The sequence below is a fragment of the Nerophis lumbriciformis genome, linkage group LG27 (assembly GCF_033978685.3).
Source record: "Nerophis lumbriciformis linkage group LG27, RoL_Nlum_v2.1, whole genome shotgun sequence".
In the NCBI taxonomy this organism is placed as follows: domain Eukaryota; kingdom Metazoa; phylum Chordata; class Actinopteri; order Syngnathiformes; family Syngnathidae; genus Nerophis; species Nerophis lumbriciformis.
Genome location: NC_084574.2, coordinates 38,383,350 through 38,410,985, shown reverse-complemented (window position 1 = coordinate 38,410,985; position 27,636 = coordinate 38,383,350). Strand labels below are relative to the sequence as shown.

The 27,636-nt window shown below is 43.7% G+C and overlaps 3 protein-coding genes across 3 annotated transcripts; 1 reads left to right on the top strand and 2 right to left on the bottom strand.

Moving 5' to 3' along the window:
• Positions 1-102: 102 nt before the first annotated feature.
• Positions 103-2,028, top strand: soul4 (heme-binding protein soul4). Its single transcript, XM_061987947.2, has 6 exons — positions 103-355; positions 834-1,016; positions 1,072-1,157; positions 1,241-1,382; positions 1,483-1,666; positions 1,731-2,028. Exons 2-6 carry the CDS (start codon positions 857-859, stop codon positions 1,903-1,905), a joined length of 747 nt encoding a protein of 248 aa, XP_061843931.1. The 5' UTR covers positions 103-355; positions 834-856; the 3' UTR covers positions 1,906-2,028.
• eif4a3 (eukaryotic translation initiation factor 4A3) lies at positions 1,974-20,891 on the bottom strand. The gene is made up of 12 exons (XM_061987946.2): positions 20,571-20,891; positions 13,662-13,734; positions 13,525-13,591; positions 13,395-13,457; positions 13,192-13,324; positions 9,950-10,030; positions 9,744-9,885; positions 9,540-9,678; positions 9,358-9,473; positions 2,357-2,464; positions 2,171-2,298; positions 1,974-2,106 (listed from the first exon to the last, which is right to left on the bottom strand). The coding sequence occupies exons 1-12, from the start codon at positions 20,722-20,724 to the stop codon at positions 2,090-2,092; spliced, it is 1,221 nt and encodes a 406-aa protein (XP_061843930.1). The 5' UTR covers positions 20,725-20,891; the 3' UTR covers positions 1,974-2,089.
• A 3,569-nt stretch (positions 20,892-24,460) lies between these two features.
• Positions 24,461-27,545, bottom strand: LOC133624419 (serum response factor-like). Its single transcript, XM_061987948.2, has 8 exons — positions 26,722-27,545; positions 26,366-26,635; positions 26,132-26,306; positions 25,931-26,068; positions 25,773-25,874; positions 25,561-25,716; positions 25,408-25,487; positions 24,461-25,348 (listed from the first exon to the last, which is right to left on the bottom strand). Exons 1-8 carry the CDS (start codon positions 27,079-27,081, stop codon positions 25,256-25,258), a joined length of 1,374 nt encoding a protein of 457 aa, XP_061843932.2. The 5' UTR covers positions 27,082-27,545; the 3' UTR covers positions 24,461-25,255.
• Between the last annotated feature and the right edge of the window lie 91 nt (positions 27,546-27,636).

The following is a 27,636-nucleotide window of genomic DNA, read 5'->3' as shown; positions in this document are numbered from 1 at the left end:
GGTCCAAAATGGCTCTTTCAACATTTTGGGTTGCCGACCCCTGGTCTAATGGAACACGTTCAACAAACAATTATGGAGTATTGCTGCCACCTGTCGGCCGTCCCTTCAACAAACATGACGTCATGAAGATGATTTCGAGACTCACGTCGTGGACAATGTGCGGCGTGTGGACAACATCGACTCTTTCCAAGACCTGTCCTTTGTGAAAACATCCACGGAGCACATCCGGCGTGAGCTCTTATTTTGGAATGCGCAGGTTACCGGAAGCGGCCCAGAACGAAACAAGTGGTTCGACGTCGTGTGACTGACAGCTGCCGTTCGCAGATTAAACACGCACACGCGCGAACGCTGACAGGTAAACCACGTGCTACTCTTAGGCGTCCGTACTGCTAACTGACCCTAGTTAAGCTAACTGCGCTAGCTTTGCTAATTGGACCCGAGCTAAGCTAACTGCGCTAGCACTGCTAATTGGCGCCAGCTAAGCTAACTGCGATCGCATTGCTAATTGGACCGTAGCTAAGCTAACTGCGCTAGCACTATTAATTGGAACTCAGCTAAGCTAACTGCGCTAGCATTGCTAATTGGACCCGAGCTAAGCTAACTGCGCTAGCACTATTAATTAGACCGTAGCTAAGCTAACTGCGCTAGCACTGCTAATTGGACCCCGGCTAAGCGCAGAGACTGAGCTCCATGCTAACAGAGCTAATGTTAACATCGACCGTCTTAGCCGGGAAGAGTGACGTCATCCGAGTGACGTCACGGACCACAGAAGGATGGACTGGGTCTGGTCAGCATGCCGACAATCAAAGAGTCAAACTTGTCCGTCTGGACAGGTCAAAGGTCAAAAGCCAAGGGCATGGCTTTGATCTCCTTAGAAGACCTGGAGGGACTGGACGACGAGCTGCAGGACGATGACATCACTGACAACCCAGAGCCAATGGGTGAAGAGGACTCGGACAGACTGCTGAGTCACTGGAGGGCGGTGGCCAGCACGCACCAGGTGTCCGTTCCTACAGGTGAGGGGTGGGGAGGAGGGGGGTTTGTCATCCGTGACTGACGTGTGTCTTGTAGAAATGACAGGACCCATACATGAAATGACACGCAACAGCCATCAGAGGGAGCCCGCCCCCTTCATGGCCATTTCCTGCCAGGAGAAGGTCACATGATCAATGGATGATTGATCATGGCTGGATCTGGAGAAACAGTGTGTGTGTGTGTGTGTGTGTGTGTGTGTGTGTAGATGGGCGAGGTGATGTACGAGGAGAGGGCGTACCCCGCAGGAAAGTGGGTGTGTGTGACGCAGGGGGAGGAGCTGTACGAGCAGAGCATCTCCATGAGCTTCATGAAACTCATGCGCTTCATCTGCAAGGAGAACTCAGCAGGTCAGGCCCCGCCCACTCTCTCAGAGACACACACACACACACACACACACACACACACACACACACACACACACAGTGTGAGCAGCGTGTGCTGTGGCAGGCCGCCATCTCGGAATGACGGTGCCGGTGGTCAGCACGGTCCACATGATGGACGACGGCAAGACTTTGGACAAGAGTGTCCTGACCGGGTTCTACCTGCCTGCCGCCTTCCAGAACGAGCCTCCTCGACCTTCTGACCCGGACGTGGGCGTGGTGCACCGGGAGGCCTTCAGAGTGGTGTCCAGGTGAGCCTGATTGACCACCTGCTGTGCTGTCCGCTGCATGTTGTGTCATCTGAATGCTCCTCAGAACCTTCTTTGGGACCACCACGGAGGAGACGGTGACGCATCAGATCAGACTTCTGAGGGAGCTGCTGGGCACGTCAGAAGACCAGAGGTCCGACTACTACATGGTGGCCGTGTACGAGAACCCGGGCGTGACCGGACGCCGCAACGAGATCTGGTTCATCAGACGAAACCTTTAGGCGTGTTGTGTTCAGGAGCGGCTGTTAATTTGAAGTTTCCCCAATCCTGTTCATGTTTGTTGACACACTTCCTCCATTGTTGTTTTTTATTGCCACGTTTGAAATAAAAACATTCCAACACAACTTTATGTACAAAACAAAAAATCACAAGCAGGAAGTAAAAAGAGGCGGGGCTTGTGTCCAATCAGATGAGGTCAGCGACTGTGGATGAAAAAGGACAAACTTGAGCCCTGACCTGCTGCAGCATGTTGCCATGACAACCTACCGTTCATGGGCATCTCGTCGATTTGGGTGGAGTAGTACTGCTCAATGTCCCGCAGGATCCTGATGTCGTCGTTCTTCACAAAGTTGATGGCCACACCCTTTCTGCCGTAACGCCCAGATCGACCGATCCTGGAGGGTGTCAAAGGTCACAAGGGTCGCTAGTTTGGGGCGGGGGGGCGTGTCTTACCTGTGGATGTACAGCTCTCGGTTGTTGGGCAGGTCGTAGTTGATGATGAGGGACACCTGAGGAACGTCCAGACCACGAGCCCACACGTCCGTGGAGATGAGCACTCGACTGAGGAGACATCTCACAATCACAATCAGGAATTCTTGAAAAATCCCAGAGGGGGAATTAACATTTTCAGCACAATCCCATTCAAGAGCAGACAAACATTACAGGGAGACAGAACAGGATCGCTGACGGGTCTGCCTCATGTGACAGCATGAATTTATATCACCATCAACACTTGTCACCGCATGAATTTATATCCAACATCATCACTTGTGACAGCATGAATTTATATCACCATCAGCACGTGTGACGGCAAGAATTTATATCACCATCAGCACGTGTGACGGCAAGAATTTATATCACCATCAACACGTGTGACGGCATGAATTTATATCACCATCAGCACGTGTGACGGCAAGAATTTATATCACCATCAACACGTGTGACGGCAAGAATTTATATCACCATCAACACGTGTGACAGCATGAATTTATATCACCATCAGCACGTGTGACGGCAAGAATTTATATCACCATCAACACGTGTGACGGCATGAATTTATATCACCATCAACACGTGTGACGGCAAGAATTTATATCACCATCAGCACGTGTGACGGCAAGAATTCATATCACCATCAACACGTGTGACGGCAAGAATTTATATCACCATCAACACGTGTGACAGCATGAATTTATATCACCATCAGCACGTGTGACGGCAAGAATTTATATCACCATCAACACGTGTGACGGCAAGAATTTATATCACCATCAACACGTGTGACAGCATGAATTTATATCACCATCAGCACGTGTGACGGCAAGAATTTATATCACCATCAGCACGTGTGACGGCAAGAATTTATATCACCATCAACACGTGTGACGGCATGAATTTATATCACCATCAGCACGTGTGACGGCAAGAATTTATATCACCATCAACACGTGTGACGGCATGAATTTATATCACCATCAACACGTGTGACGGCATGAATTTATATCACCATCAACACGTGTGACGGCATGAATTTATATCACCATCAACACGTGTGACGGCATGAATTTATATCACCATCAACACGTGTGACGGCATGAATTTATATCACCATCAACACGTGTGACGGCATGAATTTATATCACCATCAACACGTGTGACGGCATGAATTTATATCACCATCAACACGTGTGACGGCATGAATTTATATCACCATCAACACGTGTGACGGCATGAATTTATATCACCATCAACACGTGTGACGGCATGAATTTATATCACCATCAGCACGTGTGACGGCAAGAATTTATATCACCATCAACACGTGTGACGGCATGAATTTATATCACCATCAACACGTGTGACGGCAAGAATTTATATCACCATCAACACGTGTGACGGCATGAATTTATATCACCATCAGCACGTGTGACGGCAAGAATTTATATCACCATCAACACGTGTGACGGCATGAATTTATATCACCATCAGCACGTGTGACGGCAAGAATTTATATCACCATCAACACGTGTGACGGCAAGAATTTATATCACCATCAACACGTGTGACAGCATGAATTTATATCACCATCAGCACGTGTGACGGCAAGAATTTATATCACCATCAGCACGTGTGACGGCAAGAATTTATATCACCATCAACACGTGTGACGGCATGAATTTATATCACCATCAGCACGTGTGACGGCAAGAATTTATATCACCATCAACACGTGTGACGGCATGAATTTATATCACCATCAACACGTGTGACGGCAAGAATTTATATCACCATCAACACGTGTGACGGCAAGAATTTATATCACCATCAACACGTGTGACAGCATGAATTTATATCACCATCAGCACGTGTGACGGCAAGAATTTATATCACCATCAGCACGTGTGACGGCAAGAATTTATATCACCATCAACACGTGTGACGGCATGAATTTATATCACCATCAGCACGTGTGACGGCAAGAATTTATATCACCATCAACACGTGTGACGGCATGAATTTATATCACCATCAACACGTGTGACGGCATGAATTTATATCACCATCAACACGTGTGACGGCATGAATTTATATCACCATCAACACGTGTGACGGCATGAATTTATATCACCATCAACACGTGTGACGGCATGAATTTATATCACCATCAGCACGTGTGACGGCAAGAATTTATATCACCATCAACACGTGTGACGGCAAGAATTTATATCACCATCAACACGTGTGACGGCATGAATTTATATCACCATCAGCACGTGTGACGGCAAGAATTTATATCACCATCAACACGTGTGACGGCATGAATTTATATCACCATCAACACGTGTGACGGCATGAATTTATATCACCATCAACACGTGTGACGGCATGAATTTATATCACCATCAACACGTGTGACGGCATGAATTTATATCACCATCAACACGTGTGACGGCATGAATTTATATCACCATCAGCACGTGTGACGGCAAGAATTTATATCACCATCAACACGTGTGACGGCAAGAATTTATATCACCATCAACACGTGTGACGGCATGAATTTATATCACCATCAGCACGTGTGACGGCAAGAATTTATATCACCATCAACACGTGTGACGGCATGAATTTATATCACCATCAGCACGTGTGACGGCAAGAATTTATATCACCATCAACACGTGTGACGGCAAGAATTTATATCACCATCAACACGTGTGACAGCATGAATTTATATCACCATCAGCACGTGTGACGGCAAGAATTTATATCACCATCAGCACGTGTGACGGCAAGAATTTATATCACCATCAACACGTGTGACGGCATGAATTTATATCACCATCAGCACGTGTGACGGCAAGAATTTATATCACCATCAACACGTGTGACGGCATGAATTTATATCACCATCAACACGTGTGACGGCATGAATTTATATCACCATCAACACGTGTGACGGCATGAATTTATATCACCATCAACACGTGTGACGGCATGAATTTATATCACCATCAACACGTGTGACGGCATGAATTTATATCACCATCAGCACGTGTGACGGCAAGAATTTATATCACCATCAACACGTGTGACGGCAAGAATTTATATCACCATCAACACGTGTGACGGCATGAATTTATATCACCATCAACACGTGTGACGGCATGAATTTATATCACCATCAACACGTGTGACGGCATGAATTTATATCACCATCAACACGTGTGACGGCATGAATTTATATCACCATCAACACGTGTGACGGCATGAATTTATATCACCATCAACACGTGTGACGGCATGAATTTATATCACCATCAGCACGTGTGACGGCAAGAATTTATATCACCATCAACACGTGTGACGGCAAGAATTTATATCACCATCAACACGTGTGACAGCATGAATTTATATCACCATCAGCACGTGTGACGGCAAGAATTTATATCACCATCAACACGTGTGACGGCATGAATTTATATCACCATCAACACGTGTGACGGCATGAATTTATATCACCATCAACACGTGTGACGGCATGAATTTATATCACCATCAACACGTGTGACGGCATGAATTTATATCACCATCAACACGTGTGACGGCATGAATTTATATCACCATCAGCACGTGTGACGGCAAGAATTTATATCACCATCAACACGTGTGACGGCAAGAATTTATATCACCATCAACACGTGTGACGGCATGAATTTATATCACCATCAGCACGTGTGACGGCAAGAATTTATATCACCATCAACACGTGTGACGGCATGAATTTATATCACCATCAACACGTGTGACGGCATGAATTTATATCACCATCAACACGTGTGACGGCATGAATTTATATCACCATCAACACGTGTGACGGCATGAATTTATATCACCATCAACACGTGTGACGGCATGAATTTATATCACCATCAGCACGTGTGACGGCAAGAATTTATATCACCATCAACACGTGTGACGGCAAGAATTTATATCACCATCAACACGTGTGACGGCATGAATTTATATCACCATCAGCACGTGTGACGGCAAGAATTTATATCACCATCAACACGTGTGACGGCAAGAATTTATATCACCATCAACACGTGTGACAGCATGAATTTATATCACCATCAGCACGTGTGACGGCAAGAATTTATATCACCATCAGCACGTGTGACGGCAAGAATTTATATCACCATCAACACGTGTGACGGCATGAATTTATATCACCATCAGCACGTGTGACGGCAAGAATTTATATCACCATCAACACGTGTGACGGCAAGAATTTATATCACCATCAACACGTGTGACGGCATGAATTTATATCACCATCAACACGTGTGACGGCATGAATTTATATCACCATCAACACGTGTGACGGCATGAATTTATATCACCATCAACACGTGTGACGGCATGAATTTATATCACCATCAACACGTGTGACGGCATGAATTTATATCACCATCAGCACGTGTGACGGCAAGAATTTATATCACCATCAACACGTGTGACGGCAAGAATTTATATCACCATCAACACGTGTGACGGCATGAATTTATATCACCATCAGCACGTGTGACGGCAAGAATTTATATCACCATCAACACGTGTGACGGCATGAATTTATATCACCATCAACACGTGTGACGGCATGAATTTATATCACCATCAACACGTGTGACGGCATGAATTTATATCACCATCAACACGTGTGACGGCATGAATTTATATCACCATCAACACGTGTGACGGCATGAATTTATATCACCATCAGCACGTGTGACGGCAAGAATTTATATCACCATCAACACGTGTGACGGCAAGAATTTATATCACCATCAACACGTGTGACCGCATGAATTTATATCCAACATCACGTGTGACGGCAAGAATTTATATCACCATCAACACGTGTGACCGCATGAATTTATATCCAACATCACGTGTGACGGCAAGAATTTATATCACCATCATTTTTTTAATGAATTATGACAACCTTTTTCCCAAACACAATGTGAGATATAACAGCATAATGCATACATTTATCATTTGTTTTCAAAACGCTTACAAAAAAGTGGGACCCCATTTATATGACTTGATGGGGTCCCTGGGACCCCATTTTGATCATTCCTAGTGCCAACACTGTGTGGAGGGAACCCACGCAGTCACGGGGAGAACATGCAAACTCCACACAGAAAGATCCCGAGCCCGGGATTGAACTCAGGACCTTCGTATTGTGAGGCACATGCACTAACCCCTGTGCCATATATATATATATATATATATATATATATATATATATATATACCGTATTTTCCGCACTATAAGGCGCACCTAAAAACCACAAATTTTCTCAAAAGCTGACAGTGCGCCTTATAACCCGGTGCGCTTTATATATGGATAAATATTAAGATTCATTTTCATAAAGTTTAGGTCTCGCAACTACGGTAAACAGCCGCCATCTTTTTTCCCCGTAGAAGAAGCGTGCGGTGCATGCTGGGATATGTGACGTTTCATTTCCATTTGTGTGTTTATGTAAAGACCCCAAAATGGCTCCTATTAAGTGTGTTGTCTGTCTAATTATAAATAATGCAGACGAGGCGTGTTAACTGAGTTCTCAACGTTTACTCACAGCGTGCTCATAACCACATTCTAACTCCCAGCATACAACAACGCTTCTCAGGGCTACCGCGCATGCTCGTAACTATCGTTGCATGCTGGGTAGTGTAGTTGTTATATTTGCTAGCTCATAACAGCACATTGAGAGACACGCTTACGCGCTTAATTTGCTGGTAGACGGCTGCGTTGACCCTGGATCTCAGGAAACAGAGTGGACCGACACCAGCAGATGACATGGCACCCCAAACCATCACTGATGGTGGAAACTTTACACTAGACTTCAGGCAACGTGGATCCTGTGCCTCTCCTGTCTTCCTCCAGACTCTGGGACCTCGATTTCCAAAGGAAATGCAAACTTTGCATGGTTGGGTGATGGTTTGGGGTGCCATGTCATCTGCTGGTGTCGGTCCACTCTGTTTCCTGAGATCCAGGGTCAACGCAGCCGTCTACCAGCAAGTTTTAGAGCACTTCATGCTTCCTGCTGCTGACCTGCTCTATGGAGATGGAGATTTCAAGTTCCAACAGGACTTGGCGCCTGCACACAGCGCAAAATCTACCCGTGCCTGGTTTACGGACCATGGTATTTCTGTTCTAAATTGGCCCGCCAACTCCCCTGACCTTAGCCCCATAGAAAATCTGTGGGGTATTGTGAAAAGGAAGATGCAGAATGCCAGACCCAAAAACGCAGAAGAGTTGAAGGCCACTATCAGAGCAACCTGGGCTCTCATAACACCTGAGCAGTGCCAGAAACTCATGGACTCCATGCCACGCCGCATTAACGCAGTAATTGAGGCAAAAGGAGCTCCAACCAAGTATTGAGTATTGTACATGCTCATATTTTTCATTTTCATACTTTTCAGTTGGCCAACATTTCTAAAAATCCCTTTTTTGTATTAGCCTTAAGTAATATTCTAATTTTGTGACACACGGAATTTTGGATTTTCATTTGTTGCCACTTCAAATCATCAAAATTAAATGAAATAAACATTTGAATGCATCAGTCTGTGTGCAATGAATAAATATAATGTACAAGTTACACCTTTTGAATGCAATTACTGAAATAAATCAAGTTTTTCAAAATATTCTAATTTACTGGCTTTTACCTGTATATATATATATATATATATATATATATATATATGTGTGTGTACATGGTGCATGACATGAAGGGTAACCCTGGTACGTAAGCAAGGTTCTTCTACTTCCTGGCAGGTGATGTCTGAGATGTTTAAAGACCGCAGGAAACAACTGAATGGTAATTCCCCCTCATTGGTGGTGGTGTGTCACATGTCCAAAAGGTGCATCATGGGAGGTCACCTTACCTGGCTCCTGATCGGAACTCCTTCATGATGGACTCCCGCTCCTTCTGCGGCATGTCGCCGTGCATGGACGACACCGTGAAGTTGGCTTCCCTCATCTTCTCCGTCAGCCAGTCCACCTGCAAGCACCTTGGTGAGCGCCCACACACCTGGCAGTGTGTGTGTGTGTGTGTGTGTGTGTGTACCTTTCTCTTGGTGTTACAGAAGATGACGGCCTGCGTGATGGTCAGTGTGTCGTACAGGTCACACAGCGTGTCAAACTTCCACTCCTCTCTCTCCACAGCCACAAAGAACTGTTTGATTCCCTCCAACGTCAGCTCGTCACTGCGGGCACACAAGTCACACGGTCACACGACAAGCTCCGCCCCCCACCTGCCAGCGCCACCCACCGTTTGACCAGGATGCGGATGGGGTCGGTCATGAACTTGTTGGTCATCTCCAGGATTTCGTGCGGGAGCGTGGCGCTGATCAGCACCACCTGAGTGGCGGGAGGCAGGTAGCGGTACACGTCATAGATCTGCTCCTTGAAACCTGCAGGCGGGGTGAAAGGTCAAAGGTGGGACTTTCAGAGGAGGTCACATGGCAACAGGCGGACCTTTGTTGAGCATCTCGTCGGCCTCGTCCAGCACCAACATCTTGATGGCTCTCGTGCGGAGGCTCCTGCGGCGAATCATGTCTGAAAGGAGAGGAAGCGTCAAGCTTGCTTCCCATTGGCTCCTGGCTTGGAGGCGGGACATAAGCCCTAACTAATGATGTCACCGCATGAACATTTCTTACCACACTTATTATCCCGCTATTTTTAAATGTGCTTACCTTGTAATCTTTCAACCAAGTCTTATTTTGAAAAACAAAACAATAAAGTGATTTCATTTCCTTTGTAGGACAAACACGATTGTAGGTACAAACACTGTTTCAAAGCAACTCAAGTGTTGTAAACAAAAACAAAAAGTGAAAATTGTGCAGGATAACACTTTATGGACATAAGAGATAAACACATTTTAAAAATGTAAGAATGTTGAAAGATGGCACCTGACGGCCATAAGACGTAACTGCACTTGTTGTCCATGTAGATACAAATAGTGTTCATGTATGAGATCTGGGGCTGCCTAATGTGGCCAAAGTTATAATTAGGATTATTGTTATCATGATTACTGATTGTTAGGTCAAACAGTCAGGGCTTGAATTTAACCAAGGCAAATGCCGCAACCGCCCTCGCCACTCGCAGTCATGCCCTAAAAAAATGGACCAACATCTATGGCAAGAACCACCCTGGATTTTTTACTTGTTAATGGCGAGGGATGTAACAGTCAACGGTATAATGATAAACCGCGGTAAAATTCCAGACGTTAGTAATGACTGAAAAACCGTCATTTATTAATGCATTTCAGGCAACAGGAAGTCAGCATCAAATAGAGAAAACTATTTGAAGTTGCTTTTATTTTCTAAATACAGCTGCTGTGACAGAGTTAATGAGGTGAGGAAACATGCAGCAGGTCGTGAACGTTGTCACAACTTGTTTATAAAGTCTTTACTTTCTTTAAAGTTAAGTATCAATGACTGTCACACACACACACACACACACACACACACACACACTAGGTGTGGTGAAATTCTCCTCTGCATTTGACCCATCACCATGTTCACCTCCTGAGAGGTAAGAGGAGCAGTGAGCAGCAGCGGTGGCCGCGCTTGGGAACCATTTGGTGATTTAACCCCCAATTCCAACCCTTGATGCTTAGTGCCAAGCAGGGAGGTAATGGCTCCTATTTTTATAGTCTTTGGTATGACTCGGCCGGGGTTTGAACTCACAAAACTTCCAGTCTCAGGGCGGACACTCTAACCACAAGGCCACTGAGCAGGTTTAACCTTTATTTACCGGTAACTGAAAACTGTATCAGTGTTCAAATAACAACAATACTAGCTCAAATGTTTTGTCATCCCATCGAACTGAACGCAGGCTGTGACGATTGTGTGTTAGATGTGAGAGGTGTCACTCCTGTTCATTTTGTTGGCCAAACTGTTGTACGGTACTGAACCATTAGGAGGCGTTAAAGAAGAACAAAGCTTGTTTATTAGACTTCAGCTTCATTAGCCAAACTGCTTTGAGTTTTATATTGATATCAAAAAGTAAACACCATGCTTTTTTACATGACCTGTGTCTTTTTCATGTCACAAAGGTGTTACTTCAAAAACCATTCATGTGACATAGCACGTTGTTAATGTGTTATTGTGTGTAGTTAATTCCTATATGACATATTTCTGCTTAAACTCTTAATGCATCTGTCCCAATACATCATCTACATTTACATATAAATGGACAGAACTTAAATAAATAATTTTAAAAATACCTCCCTCTATCAAAATGTAGAAATAGAGATAAAGGCATCATGTAATGACAAAAAGCTGACACGTTGATATTATTAAAGAATAAAAAAAACTAATATTTGTCTTTAGATATATGGATAACGTTTATCTATAATCTTTTTATTAGACATTACAAATGACTTGATGGTATTACCTTCACACCCAAACACTGTTCGAATTTTTACTTTTTAAGGTCAAGGCAAGTGTTGCCTTACTGGAGGTCTCATATTTTAGGGCACTGTCACGCCAAATTTCTTCCCCCTACAACCCCCCCCCCCATTTACTTCCGGGGTCATTTCCTCTTAAGTCATTTCCTCTTACTTACGCCATTTCCTCTTACGTCATTGACAGCGATCAATAACACTTCGGCTTTGACTGCCCGTCGCTGGAAGGATACTTGTTTTTTTGTTTTTTTTATAAAATAGCGTTAACAAAACGTCTGTATTAATCGGACAAATTAACTTGAGTTAAAGTACAGACATTTAACAGTATTATATATTAATTGATATTTTTTGCACGTTACCACGAAGACAGAAGTTCCCAGCAGCGGCCCTAACACTCCACCTGAAATTTTCACTAACACTCCGCCTGGAATTTTTCAAAGCCTGCTGGTGTTTGACATAAGTCTCCTGGGAAAGATAAAGACAAATGTCATTCAGTGACACCACCATTTTCAGGAGATTTGGATTCTATCGATCGCTGTCAATGACGTAAGAGGAAATGACGTAAGTAAGAGGAAATGACCCCGGAAGTAAATGGGGGTTTGTAGGGGGAAGACATTTGGCATGACAGCACCAAGGCAAACATTATCTTCTTTTGAGGCAATATATATATATATATATATATATATATATATATATATATCGGTATATATATGTATATATCATGTCTAATAAAAAGACTATAAATAAACGTTATCCATATATTTACAGACAAATATTTGTTTTTTTGTTCATTAATAATGACAGCATGTCATATTTTTCTCATTACATGATATCACTATTTTTGGATATATCTCTATCAATATTCCTGCTCAAACTCAGAAATGTCGTACAGGAATTAACTAAACACAATAAAACATTAACAACATCAAATAGTTTTCTCCTTGACTGTATACTTTTAGTGTGGGACAGATGAGTCTGTCTCCATCTAAAAACAGCAGAGCACTCTTAAACGAGGTAAAAATGAAGTTAAACCAAGCACTCGGCTCGGTTTACTCCGAGGGGAAATCTCCCTGGCAAAGTTTGTGTAGTTGTGTCCCGCCATGTTTTTTTAAGCTAAACGACGCTAGTGTGCATACGCTTTGGCCCCGTTTCCAGGAAGTCAGCAGTGTTGCCTAAATGCATTAATAAGTGACGCTTTTTCCATCATTAGCAGTTTCAACCGTATTACTGTCGAGAATTTTACTGCCGTTCACCATCCCTACCCCTAACACGCGCCCACAAGTGTCACCTGGTGGCGTCATCTACTCACCAAAAACTCGTCCGGGCGTTCCAGACACCACGTGTTGACCGAAGTCCAGCTTCCTGATGTCCTCGCCCACGTTTGTCCCGCCAATGCAAGCGTGACACTGAACATTCATGTAGTCTCCCAGAGCCAGCAGCACCTGAACGCACACAACCAATCAGCAGGGCCTGTGACATCATCGCAGGTTGGCAAAGGGGGGCGGGGCCTACCTTCTGGATCTGTCCAGCCAGTTCTCTGGTCGGGGCGAGGATCAACGCTTGGGTTTCTCTCACCTGTGAACAGGAAACAGCACATGAGGTCCAGGTCACATGACCGCGACGTGAGATTCTGGACACCAACCTGAGTGTCCAGGCACTGCAGCACAGACACGCAGAAGGTGGCCGTCTTTCCGGTTCCAGACTGGGACCTGAAGGCAACATAGAACTGCTATAGATGGATCTATTGATGGTTCTGAATGGGAGAGGACGGGTTCTTACTGGGCGATGACATCTCTGCCTTTGATGATCTGCTTGATGGCTCTCTGTTGAATAGCCGACGGCTTCTCAAAACCTAAAAGACAACTCCAATAAATTCTAATACTATCACGCTGTCTGAGATGTGGTGACAATTGTTTACATACATACAGTTACATATTATTAGGGGTGTAACGGTACGTGTATTTGGTGTACCGAACGAGTTTCCACACGGTCATTAAGTAGCGTACTGCACGTTGTGTAAACAATACTCAAAATGCCGGACATTTGAGGCATTTAAGAAACTCCGCCCAGACATGTCCCCTTTTGCGGGGCTGTCCGGGCGGTGTTTCTTAAATGCCTCAAATGTCCGGCATTTTGAGTTATGATTGCGTGTATATTCAATGTACGGTAGGGATGTCCCGATCCAGGTTTTTGCACTTCCGATCCGATATTGTTTTTGCATTTCCGATCCGATACCGATACTGACCGATACTGGTCTATCCGAGCATGTATTAAAGTTTAAAGTTATTTAGCCTACTTAGTTGTCAGAATCATGTTGAAAAGGCTTTTAGTACTCTTGATAACAACTAGCCAGCTGAATTAGGGGAGTTTGAATAATACATAATGGTTGGTAACAAGAAACTGACCTGTTTATTCAAGGATAAACACAAAATAGACAAAATTATACATGACAAACAGAAATGGCATCATTGAACTAGGGCTGGGCGATATGGCCTTTTTTTAATATTGCGATATTTTAAGGCCATATTGCGATACACAATATATATCTCGATATTTTGCCTTAGTCTTGAATGAACACTTGATGCATATAATCACAGCAGTATGATGATTCTATGTGTTTTGATTGATTGATTGAGACTTTTATTAGTAGGTTGCACAGTGAAGTACATATTCCGTACAATTGACCACTAAATGGTAACACCCGAATACGTTTTTCAACTTGTTTAAGACGGGGTCCACTTAAATTGATTCATGATACAGATATATACTATCAGATATATACTATCATCATAATACAGTCATCACACAAGATAATCACATTGAATTATTTACATTATTTATAATCCAGGGTGTGGATCTAAGTGTCAAAAAGACAGCCAAAAGAGTTTGATATGAGAATAAATCTAAAGTTAAAATATAGGGTAGAAATGCATCCATTTGCAGGAAATGTAGTCTTGATTTTCAAAATGTTCTTTCAAGGCTTGCATGTCTACATTAAAACATTCTTCTTCATACTGCATTAATATATGCTACTTTTAAACTTTCATGCAGAGAAGGAAATCACAACTAAAAAAATCACTAATTTTTTCATACGGTGTTGATGTGGAAATGTTTGCCTCGGCATTTTGATGGTGTGGACGTGTGGCACCGAATGGAGATAAGCGTCTCGACAGACGTCACAATATTTGAACAATGATGACGAAAACTGTTTTCTCTGTCGTGTCCGTGTGTCGAAAATTGTTATGCGCTTATTTTTTTATTTGATTTTGTGCGTGGCATAGATTTGCTATGCGCAGAGGACGCTTAAACAGTGCGCAATTGCACAGGCGAGCACCTTAGAGGGAGCGTTGCTCACACGGCTGCGCTAGCATCACAGCTAACGTTAGCCATGCTGCTACCTCTCTGCTCGGGGAGGACGTATACGTATGTGACGTATGACGTGAGAGTATGTGACGTATGACGTGACAGTATGTGACGTATGTCGTGACAGTATGTGACGTGTGTAAGAAGGTGCACTTGCTGTCTGTGAGAGGGAGACGCAGGAATGAGTGAGAAGAGCCTGTCGTGTAATGCCAGCAGCTAAAAGCAACTGCGTGAGATTCCACAGACCTGTGGATGTGTTGAAGGTGTGCTGGAAAATGTGGAACGGAAATTACGGAGCAGCAGAAAAGTGGAAAGTATTATTTAAATCGGTGCGTTGGAAAACACGGACCGGAGTTTTTTTTTAAACTGGATCTGGATCGGCATTTTCCCATGCCTTGCCGATACGCAATTTTTGGCAAATATCGGCAGCCGATCCGATCCAAATATCGGATCGGGACATCCCTAATGTACGGTCAGGGTTAAGAAGGTTAAAAACAAAACAAACTGTGCATGCAGCAGCATTGGTGAGGGAGGGGGAGAGACAGAGAGAGAGAGAGAGAGAGACAGTTATGATAAACGCGCATGCGTCGCCAGGCTCTGCTTTTTATCCATAGATTTATCAGATTTCATTTTTTATTATCTATAGCAGGGTTGTCAGAAGTGTGCCCCGGAGGCCATTTGCGGCCCACAGCTAATGTTTTAAAGGCCCACGGCACATTCTAAAAATACTATTAAAATAAACAAAAAGTGAAATAAAAAAGCTTAAAGGTTAAATGTAATTTAGAAAAAGTTGCAATGTTGACTAATAAAACAAAGCTGTTTTTTTCTTTCAAACTGTCATTGCTCAAAATATATTATTGAATCAAAATCAATGTTATTATGAAATATTGACCTATCCAAGGTTCCCATTACTTCACATCAAATATTCAACTAAGAAAAATATTTTTGGTAGAAGATTTTGCAAATTTGGTAAATAATCAAAAAATGTATATTTTGTTTTCTTACTGTACCGAAAATGAACCGAACCGTGACCTCTAAACCGAGGTACGCACCGAACCGAAATTTTTGTGTACCGTTACACCCCTACAAATTATACATCACATATTTCCATGTTCTCATTATATACCTGAAAATGAGCAAGAAGAAGCAGAGCTTATTCAATTCTACCCCTTTTCCACTTCGCAGCAATTACTAACACGTGTGTTCACTTCCTGTTTTCAGTTTGTAACACCATTTAAATCTATGAATTATAAAAACAACAGTTCTCAACAGTCTGGCGGTGGTTTGGCTTCAAGCGGGAAGATGTTGAACAGACAACCGTAATATGTCAAGTATGCGGCAAAAGCGTTGTTTGTTTTTTTTGTCATAAGGAAATACAATCATGTGTGCTTACGGACTGTATCCCTGCAGACTGTATTGATATATATTGATATACAATGTAGGAACCACAATATTAATAACAGAAAGAAACAACGCTTTTGTGCGAATGAGTGTGAATGGGGGAGGGAGGTTTTTTGGGTTGGTGCACTAATTGTAAGTGTATCTTGTGTTTTTTGTGTTGATTTAATTAATAAAAATTTAAAAAAAAATGTTTTTCTTGTGCGGCCCGGTACCAATCGATCCACGGACCGGTGGTTGGGGACCACTGCTCTAGCCTTTAAAAAGACCCCCCTTTTAGACCAGTTGATCTGCCGTTTCTTTTCTGCCCTGTCCCCCTCTCCTTCGTGGAGGGGTGGGGGCACAGGTTCGGTGGCCACGGATGACGCGCTGGCTGTCCAGGGTCGGGACCCGGGGTGGACCTCTCATCTGTGCATCGGTTGGGGACGTCGCTGCGCTGCTGACCTGTCTCCACTCAGGATGGTCTCCTGCTGGCCCCACTATGGACTGGACTCTCACTATTCTGTTGGATCCACTATGGACTGGACTCCCACTATTATGTTAGATCCACTATGGACTGGACTCTCACTATTATGTTAGATCCACTATGGACTGGACTCTCACTATTATGTTAGATCCACTATGGACTGGACTCTCACTATTATGTTGGATCCACTATGGACTGGACTCCCACTATTATGTTAGATCCACTATGGACTGGACTCCCACTATTATGTTAGATCCACTATGGACTGGACTCCCACTATTATGTTAGATCCACTATGGACTGGACTCTCCCACTATTATGTTAGATCCACTATGGACTGGGCTCTCACAATATTATGTTAGATCCACTATGGACTGGACTCTCACTATTATGTTAGATCCACTGTGGACTGGACTCTCATTATTATGTTAGATCCACTATGGACTGGGCTCTCACAATATTATGTTAGATCCACTATGGACTGGACTCTCACAATATTATGTTAGATCCACTATGGACTGGACTCTCACTATTCTGTTGGATCCACTATGGACTGGACTCCCACTATTATGTTAGATCCACTATGGACTGGACTCTCACTATTATGTTAGATCCACTATGGACTGGACTCTCACTATTATGTTAGATCCACTATGGACTGGACTCTCACTATTATGTTGGATCCACTATGGACTGGACTCCCACTATTATGTTAGATCCACTATGGACTGGACTCCCACTATTATGTTAGATCCACTATGGACTGGACTCCCACTATTATGTTAGATCCACTATGGACTGGACTCTCCCACTATTATGTTAGATCCACTATGGACTGGGCTCTCACAATATTATGTTAGATCCACTATGGACTGGACTCTCACTATTATGTTAGATCCACTGTGGACTGGACTCTCATTATTATGTTAGATCCACTATGGACTGGGCTCTCACAATATTATGTTAGATCCACTATGGACTGGACTCTCACAATATTATGTTAGATCCACTATGGACTAGACTCTCACAATATTATGTTAGATCCACTATGGACTGGACTCTCACTAATATGTTAGATCCACTATGGACTGGACTCTCACACTATTATGTTAGATCCACAATGGACTGGACTCTCACACTATTATGTTAGATCCACTATGGACTGGACTCTCACACAATTATGTTAGATCCACTATGGACTGGACTCTCACACAATTATGTTAGATCCACTATGGACTGGACTCTCACACTATTATGTTAGATCCACTATGGACTGGACTCTCACTATTATGTTAGATCCACTATGGACTGGACTCTCACACTATTAACTAGATCCACTATGGACTGGACTTTCACACTATTATGTTAGAACCACTATGAACTGGACTCTCACACTATTATGTTAGATCCACTATGGACTGGACTCTCACACTATTAACTAGATCCACTATGGACTGGACTCTCACACTATTAACTAGATCCACTATGGACTGGACTCTCACTATTATGTTAGATCCACTATGGACTGGACTCTCACACTATTATGTTACATCCACTATGGACTGTACTCTCTCACTATTATGTTAGATCCACTATGGACTGGACTCTCACAATATTATGTTAGATCCACTATGGACTGGACTCTCACACTATTATGTTAGATCCACTATGGACTGGACTCTCACACTATTATGTTACATCCACTATGGACTGTACTCTCTCACTATTATGTTAGATCCACTATGGACTGGACTCTCACAATATTATGTTAGATCCACTATGGACTGGACTCTCACACTATTATGTTAGATCCACTATGGACTGGACTCTCACACTATTATGTTAGATCCACTATGGACTGGACTCTCACACTATTATGTTACATCCACTATGGACTGTACTCTCTCACTATTATGTTAGATCCACTATGGACTGGACTCTCACACTATTATGTTAGATCCACTATGGGCTGGACTCTCACTATTATGTTAGATCCACTATGGACTGGACTCTCACACTATTATGTTACATCCACTATGGACTGTACTCTCTCACTGTTATGTTAGATCCACTATGGACTGGACTCTCACAATATTATGTTAGATCCACTATGGACTGGACTCACACACTATTATGTTAGATCCACTATGGACTGGACTCTCTCACTATTATGTTAGATCCACTATGGACTGGACTCTCACACTATTATGTTAGATCCACTATGGACTGTACTCTCTCACTATTATGTTAGATCCACTATGGACTGGACTCTCACAATATTATGTTAGATCCACTATGGACTGGACTCTCACTATTATGTTAGATCCACTATGGACTGGACTCTCACACTATTATGTTAGATCCACTATGGACTGGACTCTCACACTATTATGTTAGATCCACTATGAACTGGACTCTCACACTATTATGTTAGATCCACTATGGATTGGACTATAACACTATTAACTAGATCCACTATGGACTGGACTCTCACCCTATTAACTAGATCCACTATGGACTGGACTCTCACAATATTATGTTAGATCCACTATGGACTGGACTCTCACTATTATGTTAGATCCACTCTGGACTGGACTCTCACACTATTAACTAGATCCACTATGGACTGGACTCTCAGACTATTAACTAGATCCACTATGGACTGGACTCTCACAATATTATGTTAGATCCACTATGGACTGGACTCTCAGACTATTAACTAGATCCACTATGGACTGGACTCTCACAATATTATGCTAGACCCACTCGACGTCCATTGCACCGGTTGCTGGTCCCCTCCAAGGTTTTTCATTGTCATCCCATTGGGTTGAGTTTTTCCTTGCCCTGATGTGGGATCTGAGCTGAGGATGTCGTTGTGGCTTGTGCAGCCCTTTGAGACACTCCTGATTTAGGGCTATATAAGTAAACATTGATTGATTAATTGATAGAGAACATTAAGTCATTTTTAGTCCTTGACATATTGTGTGTTTAATATATATCTTGCCACTTTGTGTTGTGTTTTATAGGAGCTCTCCAGTTCATTTGATCATATATTATCACAAATATTGTTTATTTCATACGCAGTCTTTTAGTGTTTGACTTTCTCATCTACTGCTATCGAATAGCTTTATTTTAATTTGACTGGAATTAAAAAATAATCAGTTTGGCCAAACGTTCTCCCGTAGAAAACAATAATAACAACAGCGTGTCTAAAATAAACCGCGGCGGTGTGTTAGCAACATTAGCTCACATGCTAATGAAGACGACGTCGAATAATAACTTGTGATGAACAGCAAGGTTGCTGCAGTTTAATAACATCCCAGCGCTGCAATGTCTACTTCTGGGTTAGGTAAAGGGAGAATCTACTTCTCAGTTAGGGAAAGGGACAACATGAATTTGGATCAACGTCGCATTAGCACTCATGCTAACACCAGCGGAGGCCTCACGGATCCTCGGCCTACCGTATGCGTAGATGCCGCGCAGCAGGTCCTCCCTCAGGCCCATTTGCTCGAAGAGGGGGGTGACGTCCACCTCCTCGCTGGTCTCAAACTCCACCTTAGTCATGTCCTCGTCTTTCAGGATCCTCTTCCGGGCCTGTGCTACGGCGGCAGACATGACTGCTGTTCGCACTAGTTGACTCAAAGCTGGGGAGAAAAGAGCGAGAAGAAGCCGCTCTGCTAACAGCTAACAGCTAACAACGAAGAAAGAGCGCGTGTCGCCGCGGCTGCGTCATCAACAAGCGGCTCCGGATGTCTTCTTCTTCGTTTTAGTTTTACGGCAACTGCATGACTGCCATCTTCAGTTTCATTTTATAATGACATGCCCGTCTCTCCTTGAGTCCAGTATTGGCTCCGGAACGACCTCCGTCTCCATGTGAGACCCTTCTTTGGCTACTTTTAAGACTCTTCTTAAAACCCATTTTTATTCACTGGCTTTTAACCCAGCATGAGACTTTAAACTGTTTTCAACTTTTTAACTGCTTTTATCTAATAAATTGTTCTTAAGATAATTTGTATTTGCTTTTTCAATGTGTATTTTACCTCTGTTTTAAATGTTATTTTTTAGTCCATGGGTGTCAAACTCTGGCCCCAGAACCCTTTACAGCACTAACTCTTCCAGGACGCTACAAGGTGTGTGTGTGTGTGGGGGGGGGGGGGGGGGGGGAGTATATTTACAGCTAGAATTCACCAAGTCAAGTATTTCATATATATATATATATATATATATATATATATATATATATATATATATATATATATATATATATATATATAAGAAATACTTGACTTTCAGTGAATTCTAGCTATATATATATATATATATTTATTTTATTATATATATACAATATATATATTTTTTTTATTTTTATTATATATATACAATATATATATATATATATACATATATATATATATATATATATATATATATATATATATACATATATATACACATATATATATATATAAGAGAAATACTTGAATTTCAGTGTTCATTTATTTACACATACACACACATAACACTCATCTACTCATTGTTGAGTTAAGGGTTGAATTGTCCATCCTTGTTCTATTCTCTGTCACTATTTTTCTAACCATGCTGAACACCCTCTCTGATGATGCATTCTGATTCGTCTCCTTGTTGTGTGCGCAGTTGTGCACTGCACTCTCTAAAAGCCCTGAATGGTATTGTCACATATGCATGTACAGCAGATGGCAGTATTGTCCTGTTTAAGAGTGTCACAACATTGCTGTTTACGGCAGACGAACTGCTTTAAGGTAGACGAAAACGTGACTGCTGTTGTTGTGTGTTGTTACTGCGCTGGGAGGACGTTAATGAAACTGCCTAACAATAAACCCACATAAGAAACCAAGAACTCGCCCTCGATCATTCTACAGTTATAATGTGATTGGGCAGGCACGCTGTTTATATTGTGGGAAAGCGGACGTGAAAACAGGCTGTCGACACGTCACTCATGTCCGCATGGAGCTGGAGGGGGCGTGGCCTCCAGCTCCGCCTGAATTTCGGGAGATTTTTGGGAGAAAATTTGTCCCGGGAGGTTTTCGGGAGAGGCGCTGAATTTCGGGAGTCTCCTGGAAAATCCGGGAGGGTTGGCAAGTATGGTATTTTGTAGCGTCCCGGAACAGTTAGTGCTGCAAAGGGTTCTGGGTATTTTTTCTGTTGTGTTTACGTTGTGTTACGGTGCGGATGTTCTCCCAAAATGTGTTTGTCATTCTTGTTTGGTGTGGGTTCACAGTGTGGCGTATATTTCTAACAATGTTAAAGTTGCTTATACGGCCACTCTCAGTGTAACAAGTATCGCTGTTGATGAGGTATGCGTTGCATTCACGTGTGTGTGCGTACAGAAGCCACACATATCTTGTGACTGGGCGGGCACGTTGTTAGAAAGGATGAAAATCGGATGTGACGACAGCTCGTAGAGGACGTTAAAAGCAGTGCCTGTATAAGGCACGCCCCCAAGACTGTAGAAAACGAGATATAATGACTGATGAACACCATGGTTGGATAATGAAGGTTGCCTCAGCTCAAAGCCTGAGCCCCGACATTAATGAACTAGCATCCAAGAAAAGATGGCAGGTATCTGGCTTGGGCACATCAGATTAGATCAGTGTGTTGCAAACTGAGCAGTTTCAAGTCCTGAATGGTTGGTTTATTCATTGTTATTTTATTTTCAAATTTATTAGCCTGTGGAATAAGTTAATGTTGATATTTACCTCAGAAGGCTGCAAATAGAAAAGAGGCATTACATTTGTATTTAAATTGTATTTGATATGCCATTGATATTTTTTTAATTATTATTATTATTATTCGAAACTTGATTTTGCATGTCACTATAAAGTTATATAAGCCTTGCTTGTTCAAATTTAATGCAAAACTTGTTTGGGTCCCTATTAAAAGGTTAATTTGTTCAACCTTGGCCCGCGGCTTTGTTCACTTTTACATTTTGGCCCACTCTGTATTTGAGTTTGACACCCCTGTACTTAGTCTGTCCTTTGCCTCTATTTCTTTGTGGCGTGCAGCCCTTTGTTCTTCAACTGTGCTTGTTTTTAAAGAGCTTTAAAAATAAAGTTGGTATGGTATGGTATGGTAGTATTATTCCATCCATCTTCTACCGCTTGTCCCTTTACTATTTCCCTATCCTTAAAATATATGGTGACTCAGTATGATTTATATTCAAATACTACCCCTTGTCCGAGAAATCTTAATATTGAATATGTTCATTTCTGTGATGAAATATGTTCCAACAAATATATGAGGGCACTTTTAGTGAAATAATATTTTCATAGACAATATATCCTAAAGGAGTTTACAAAAAGTATCACCACATAGTTGAGAAGGAGCAAAGATCTTCAATAGTACTGAAGTCGTAGCCGCTAGCAAACAAGAGTATGACCATAATGGAATTGCTTGTCAATTAAATTAATTACATTTAAAAATGTCATACTTGAATAACATGAAGTTGAAATAAATGATGAAGATAAATAATTACATACTATACATTACCTTTTGCACTATATTAATTTATATTATTATGTGTTGTCAACTTTGTACTTTTTTATGTTATTGCCTGAAATAAATAAATAAATTAAAATGAATGAAAAAATTGTAAGACAGAATTTGGTTTTATTCTGAATCCAGTGAAACAGATTGGTGGTTTTAGCTGATATAACGATTTTCAGGTGTTTATATATGTTTATGTTGAAGTATTTGGCAGACACTTTTATCCAAAGCAACATACATAAAAAATACATATAAAACAATCACTGTAAACATTATCATTTAAGGGAAGAATGTAATAGAAAATATCAATACTAAGTGTCAAGACAAAATAAACTCTCTGCTGCTGCAGCAACAGAGATACAGTCTATAAGATATATAGATATCTAGTGTTGTTTATGTAGGATAAACGCATGTATATATAACCCAATCATATTGTTGTTGTTCTTCAATTTAAAAATATTTTTTCCCCTTCTCTGGGATTATATTCCCAGTTTTGATCTGGGACGTCTGGTCACTTATAGCATATAAGAATATTCTATTACTGTTAAGCAAACTATGAATAATAAAACATATGTCCTTTATTATAGCTACACGTATGACAAAAAAGCGGTTGAAAATCAGTGGTATTCAGTGAGGTAAAATGAATTAAATGTTCATTGCTCCTGCCAAATGAATTGCACTCATCACCACTCCAAGATGGCGGCCCAGCGTCTCGTCAGCGCCAGTAGGCAGTAGCGCTCCATGCTGCGTACTTAGAAGATGTCTATGAGCAGCCTTCTGGTGTGCATTAGCGCCATCTTCTGAAATGGAGTGTGCACTGAGATGGAACCATGCTCTATATTCTTTTATTCAACCCAGTCCTTAAAAAAATATTTGTACAATGGTTTGTTTTTGACTTTTTCTGAGTGCAATCCTAAAAAATATCAGCCGTTACTCCGGTTGTGACGTCATATCAACCGCGACTCTGGATATGACGTCATATTAGCCGCTCCATAGCAGCTGGTTGAAGAAGTACATATGTATTTATATATATATATATATATTTTGCATTCTATTTTAGTTATTTTGAATTTACAACCCCCTTGCGCTGTTTTGTACTTTGATTCTTATTTCTCAACTGTTTGTAAATGTTGAAATTTATAAATAAAGGTTTATAAAAAAAAAAAGGTTGAAGAAGTACATGGAAATGATGTCACGTTTTCTAATTATAACAATACATGATTCAATGTTTGTTGCTTATATTAAGACTTTGAGGTCACAGTAAAAGACGCACGGTGAGTCTCTACCATGCACATGTGCCCCCTGGTGGCCGAGAGCAGTCACATCAATTATTACTCCTGTGACATGGGAGGACCTGCAGTTGCATGAGGAGTATTTATTGATCAGGGAAACAGTCCAGTCACGTGCTGCATAGACAGGAAGGTTCAGGTGTCCTTGAACGCAACATCATGGGCGGGGTATTCAGGCGTGAGGAAATAATCCGTTTTTTGGCACTTTGTCGGTGAAGATGATGTCAGTTGATACGTTCACGTCAATGACATCCTTTCACAATAAAAGGAACACAGAAGTAGAAAGAATATTTGTTTTTTTTCCCCCAAGATAAAAATAGGTGAACAGGAAGTGGTCAGTCTTCTTTCGCCTGGTGCATGTCCACGCTGACCACCTGCAGCTCTGTCAGGTTGCCGCCACCGGCGCCGCTCTGCGGACCGATCACCATCTGGAACAAAGGAGGGGTCAGCGCACAGCCGTCTTTAACGTGGGCGGCGCCGACGTTACCGGGTGCAGCTGCACGGCCGAGACGGGGATCTGGGCGGCGACCGGGGGGAGGGACGCCAGGAAGACCTGCGGGACGGACGCTGACAAACAAAGCGTCGGTCAACACGACGTTAAAAGGTGTGCAGCTGCCATGTGGAAGAGGCGGGTGGGTACCAGAGTCATGTGACTGGGCGTGGCCTGCTTGAGAGAAGGTGTTGAGAACGGCGAGGCCGTCGCCGAGAGCGGACGTGGGTGTGGCGTACATGACCGTGTGACCTCCGGGGTACATCATGTGAGCGGCGACGGAGGAGGAAGAGGTGACCACAGTGGCTGTGGACAGACCATGTGATCATGTCAGCCAATCAGAGGGTGGGCGAAGAGCCTACCTGCAGAGGAGGCGGGGCTACGGACGTCAGCGCTGCTCTGTTTGGCGGAGGTTGGCGTGCTGCTGGACTGGACGCTCTGCAGCTGCTGGGAGACTCCGCCCCCTGAGGACACATCAGACGTGAGACGACGCAGCAGGTGGGCGGAGCCACACGCTCACCTGACAGTGACACGGTCGTGGGGAGGCGGAGCAGCGTGGTTGGCTGAGGGGGCGGGGCGTGGAGCGTGACGCCGGGGCCCACGGGACCCTGCAGCTGACTGAGCGGGATGGTGTGCGTGCCGGGGGGTAGAGACGCACCTGGGCGGGGCCAAAGACAAGTTGAGAAGATGAAAGAGCGACATGCAAAGCGACGCCCACTACCTGACATCAAAGTAAAGCCGGCAGGAAAGACCACGCCCGCCGACGTCTTCAACACCCCCCCGTTGGTGGAGGACGGCTGCCAGGAGGCGGAGCTAGTCTGCACCTGCATGGTCGCGGGGGACGAGGTGGTGCCGCACGCCATATTGGAATTGGTGAATGCGGCTTTGTTGAGCTCCTGCGGAGACAGGAAGTCACGTGACCATCCACAGGTGTGAGAAGAACAGTGACAGTTACCTTGGCCATGTCGGGGCAACCGTCGGCCTCGCTCACTTGGTAAGTGAGGTCGGTCTCCTCGAAGCCCGTGGCGCTCATCCTCTGGTCGGAAGACGGGTCGGAGCGCGGCGGCGAGTCGGGGGAGTTGAGGCAGGTCTGGATCAGAGCTTTGCCCGTCTCCGAGGTGATCATGGGCTGCAGCTTCCTGGTGGCGAAGGTGTACACGTGGCCCGTCTCGCTGGCCACCAGCAGCAACACCTGCGTGCCCGTCAGCGTGGACAGCTCGTAGGCCTGCGTGGGAAGGGGCGTGACGTGACGTCAGCACTGGACAGAACCACGTGGGAGGGGCGTAACGTGACGTCAGCACCGCCACTCACCTTCTTCATGATGCCAGTCTTCCTCTTGCTAAAAGTTGTGTATCGCCTCAGTTTGTTGTCGATGAACGCCATCTTGATCTTCACCCTCCCGCGCGTTTTCTTGCCGGGCTTCGCTCCCGGCGTCCCCGCGGTGACCCCGCCGTGACCCCCGCTCAGGCCCGCGGAGGGGGTGGCGGACTGGTGACCGAGTGCCCATTCGTCCCTCTCCCGCTTGACGCCTCTCCTGGCTCGGGCTGGATCCTCGTCCTCCCCGGAGTCAGAGTCCTGCTCCGAGCCGCTGTCAATCACCTCCGCCTCGTACTGCCGGACTTCAAACCGGCCCCCGTCCGCCTCGGCGGCGGTTCCGGTTCTGGTGCCCATTTCCAAGCCTCCACGCGCTGGCAGGACGAAAGTCCCGCGGCGCTGCGAGCTTCCGGTGGGACAGAGTCTGCTAACGGACGCGCTAAAGCTACATGAGCTAACTAGCTAAGCAGCTAGCCGCGCCAAGTTTAGCAACAAAGTCTCGCCGCCTGCTTACAACCACGCGGCTACCTCGTCGCGGCGATGGAAGCACCGAGAAGACGACGGGTAGACTTATTGGGCGGACATTTGCAAAGTTACAAAGTTACATTCTACACATCCCGGACAAGCCCCTCCCCCAACGCTCAGCCGAGCAGTCTCCTCCGCGGTGGAATGTAGGTCCAGGTTCTAAACGCCATGTTTTCACTGATCTTTTCCAGATGCTCAACGTTCTCACAAAAACATTGAAAGTGTGCCAAACACAAACGCGGAACAGAGATTTAGGGGGCGTGCGGGTGTTACGCGCAGTAACATCAGTACTTGACATGTGACGCGGGACTACTTTTCGCCATATAAAGAGATCTGGCGCTCCTTATATGGGCAACGAGTACAAACAAGCCGAGAGGAGGAAGAGGA

Excerpts from the sequence above, each read along its gene's own strand:
- eif4a3 (XM_061987946.2), bottom strand. The coding sequence starts at position 20,724 with ATGTCTGCCGCCGTAGCACAGGCCCGGAAGAGGATCCTGAAAGACGAG. Across the intron at positions 9,886-9,949 it reads CGACGAGATGCTCAACAAAG|GTTTCAAGGAGCAGATCTAT; the intron begins GTCCGCCTGTTG and ends CCCCGCCTGCAG. Across the intron at positions 2,299-2,356 it reads CGAGAGCTGTACATCCACAG|GATCGGTCGATCTGGGCGTT; the intron begins GTAAGACACGCC and ends GACACCCTCCAG.
- soul4 (XM_061987947.2), top strand. The coding sequence starts at position 857 with ATGGCTTTGATCTCCTTAGAAGACCTGGAGGGACTGGACGACGAGCTG. Across the intron at positions 1,017-1,071 it reads CCAGGTGTCCGTTCCTACAG|AAATGACAGGACCCATACAT; the intron begins GTGAGGGGTGGG and ends TGTGTCTTGTAG. Across the intron at positions 1,383-1,482 it reads CTGCAAGGAGAACTCAGCAG|GCCGCCATCTCGGAATGACG; the intron begins GTCAGGCCCCGC and ends GTGCTGTGGCAG.
- LOC133624419 (XM_061987948.2), bottom strand. The coding sequence starts at position 27,081 with ATGGGCACCAGAACCGGAACCGCCGCCGAGGCGGACGGGGGCCGGTTT. Across the intron at positions 26,636-26,721 it reads AGACTGGCATCATGAAGAAG|GCCTACGAGCTGTCCACGCT; the intron begins GTGAGTGGCGGT and ends CTTCCCACGCAG. Across the intron at positions 25,349-25,407 it reads CGGCCGTGCAGCTGCACCCG|ATGGTGATCGGTCCGCAGAG; the intron begins GTAACGTCGGCG and ends CCTTTGTTCCAG.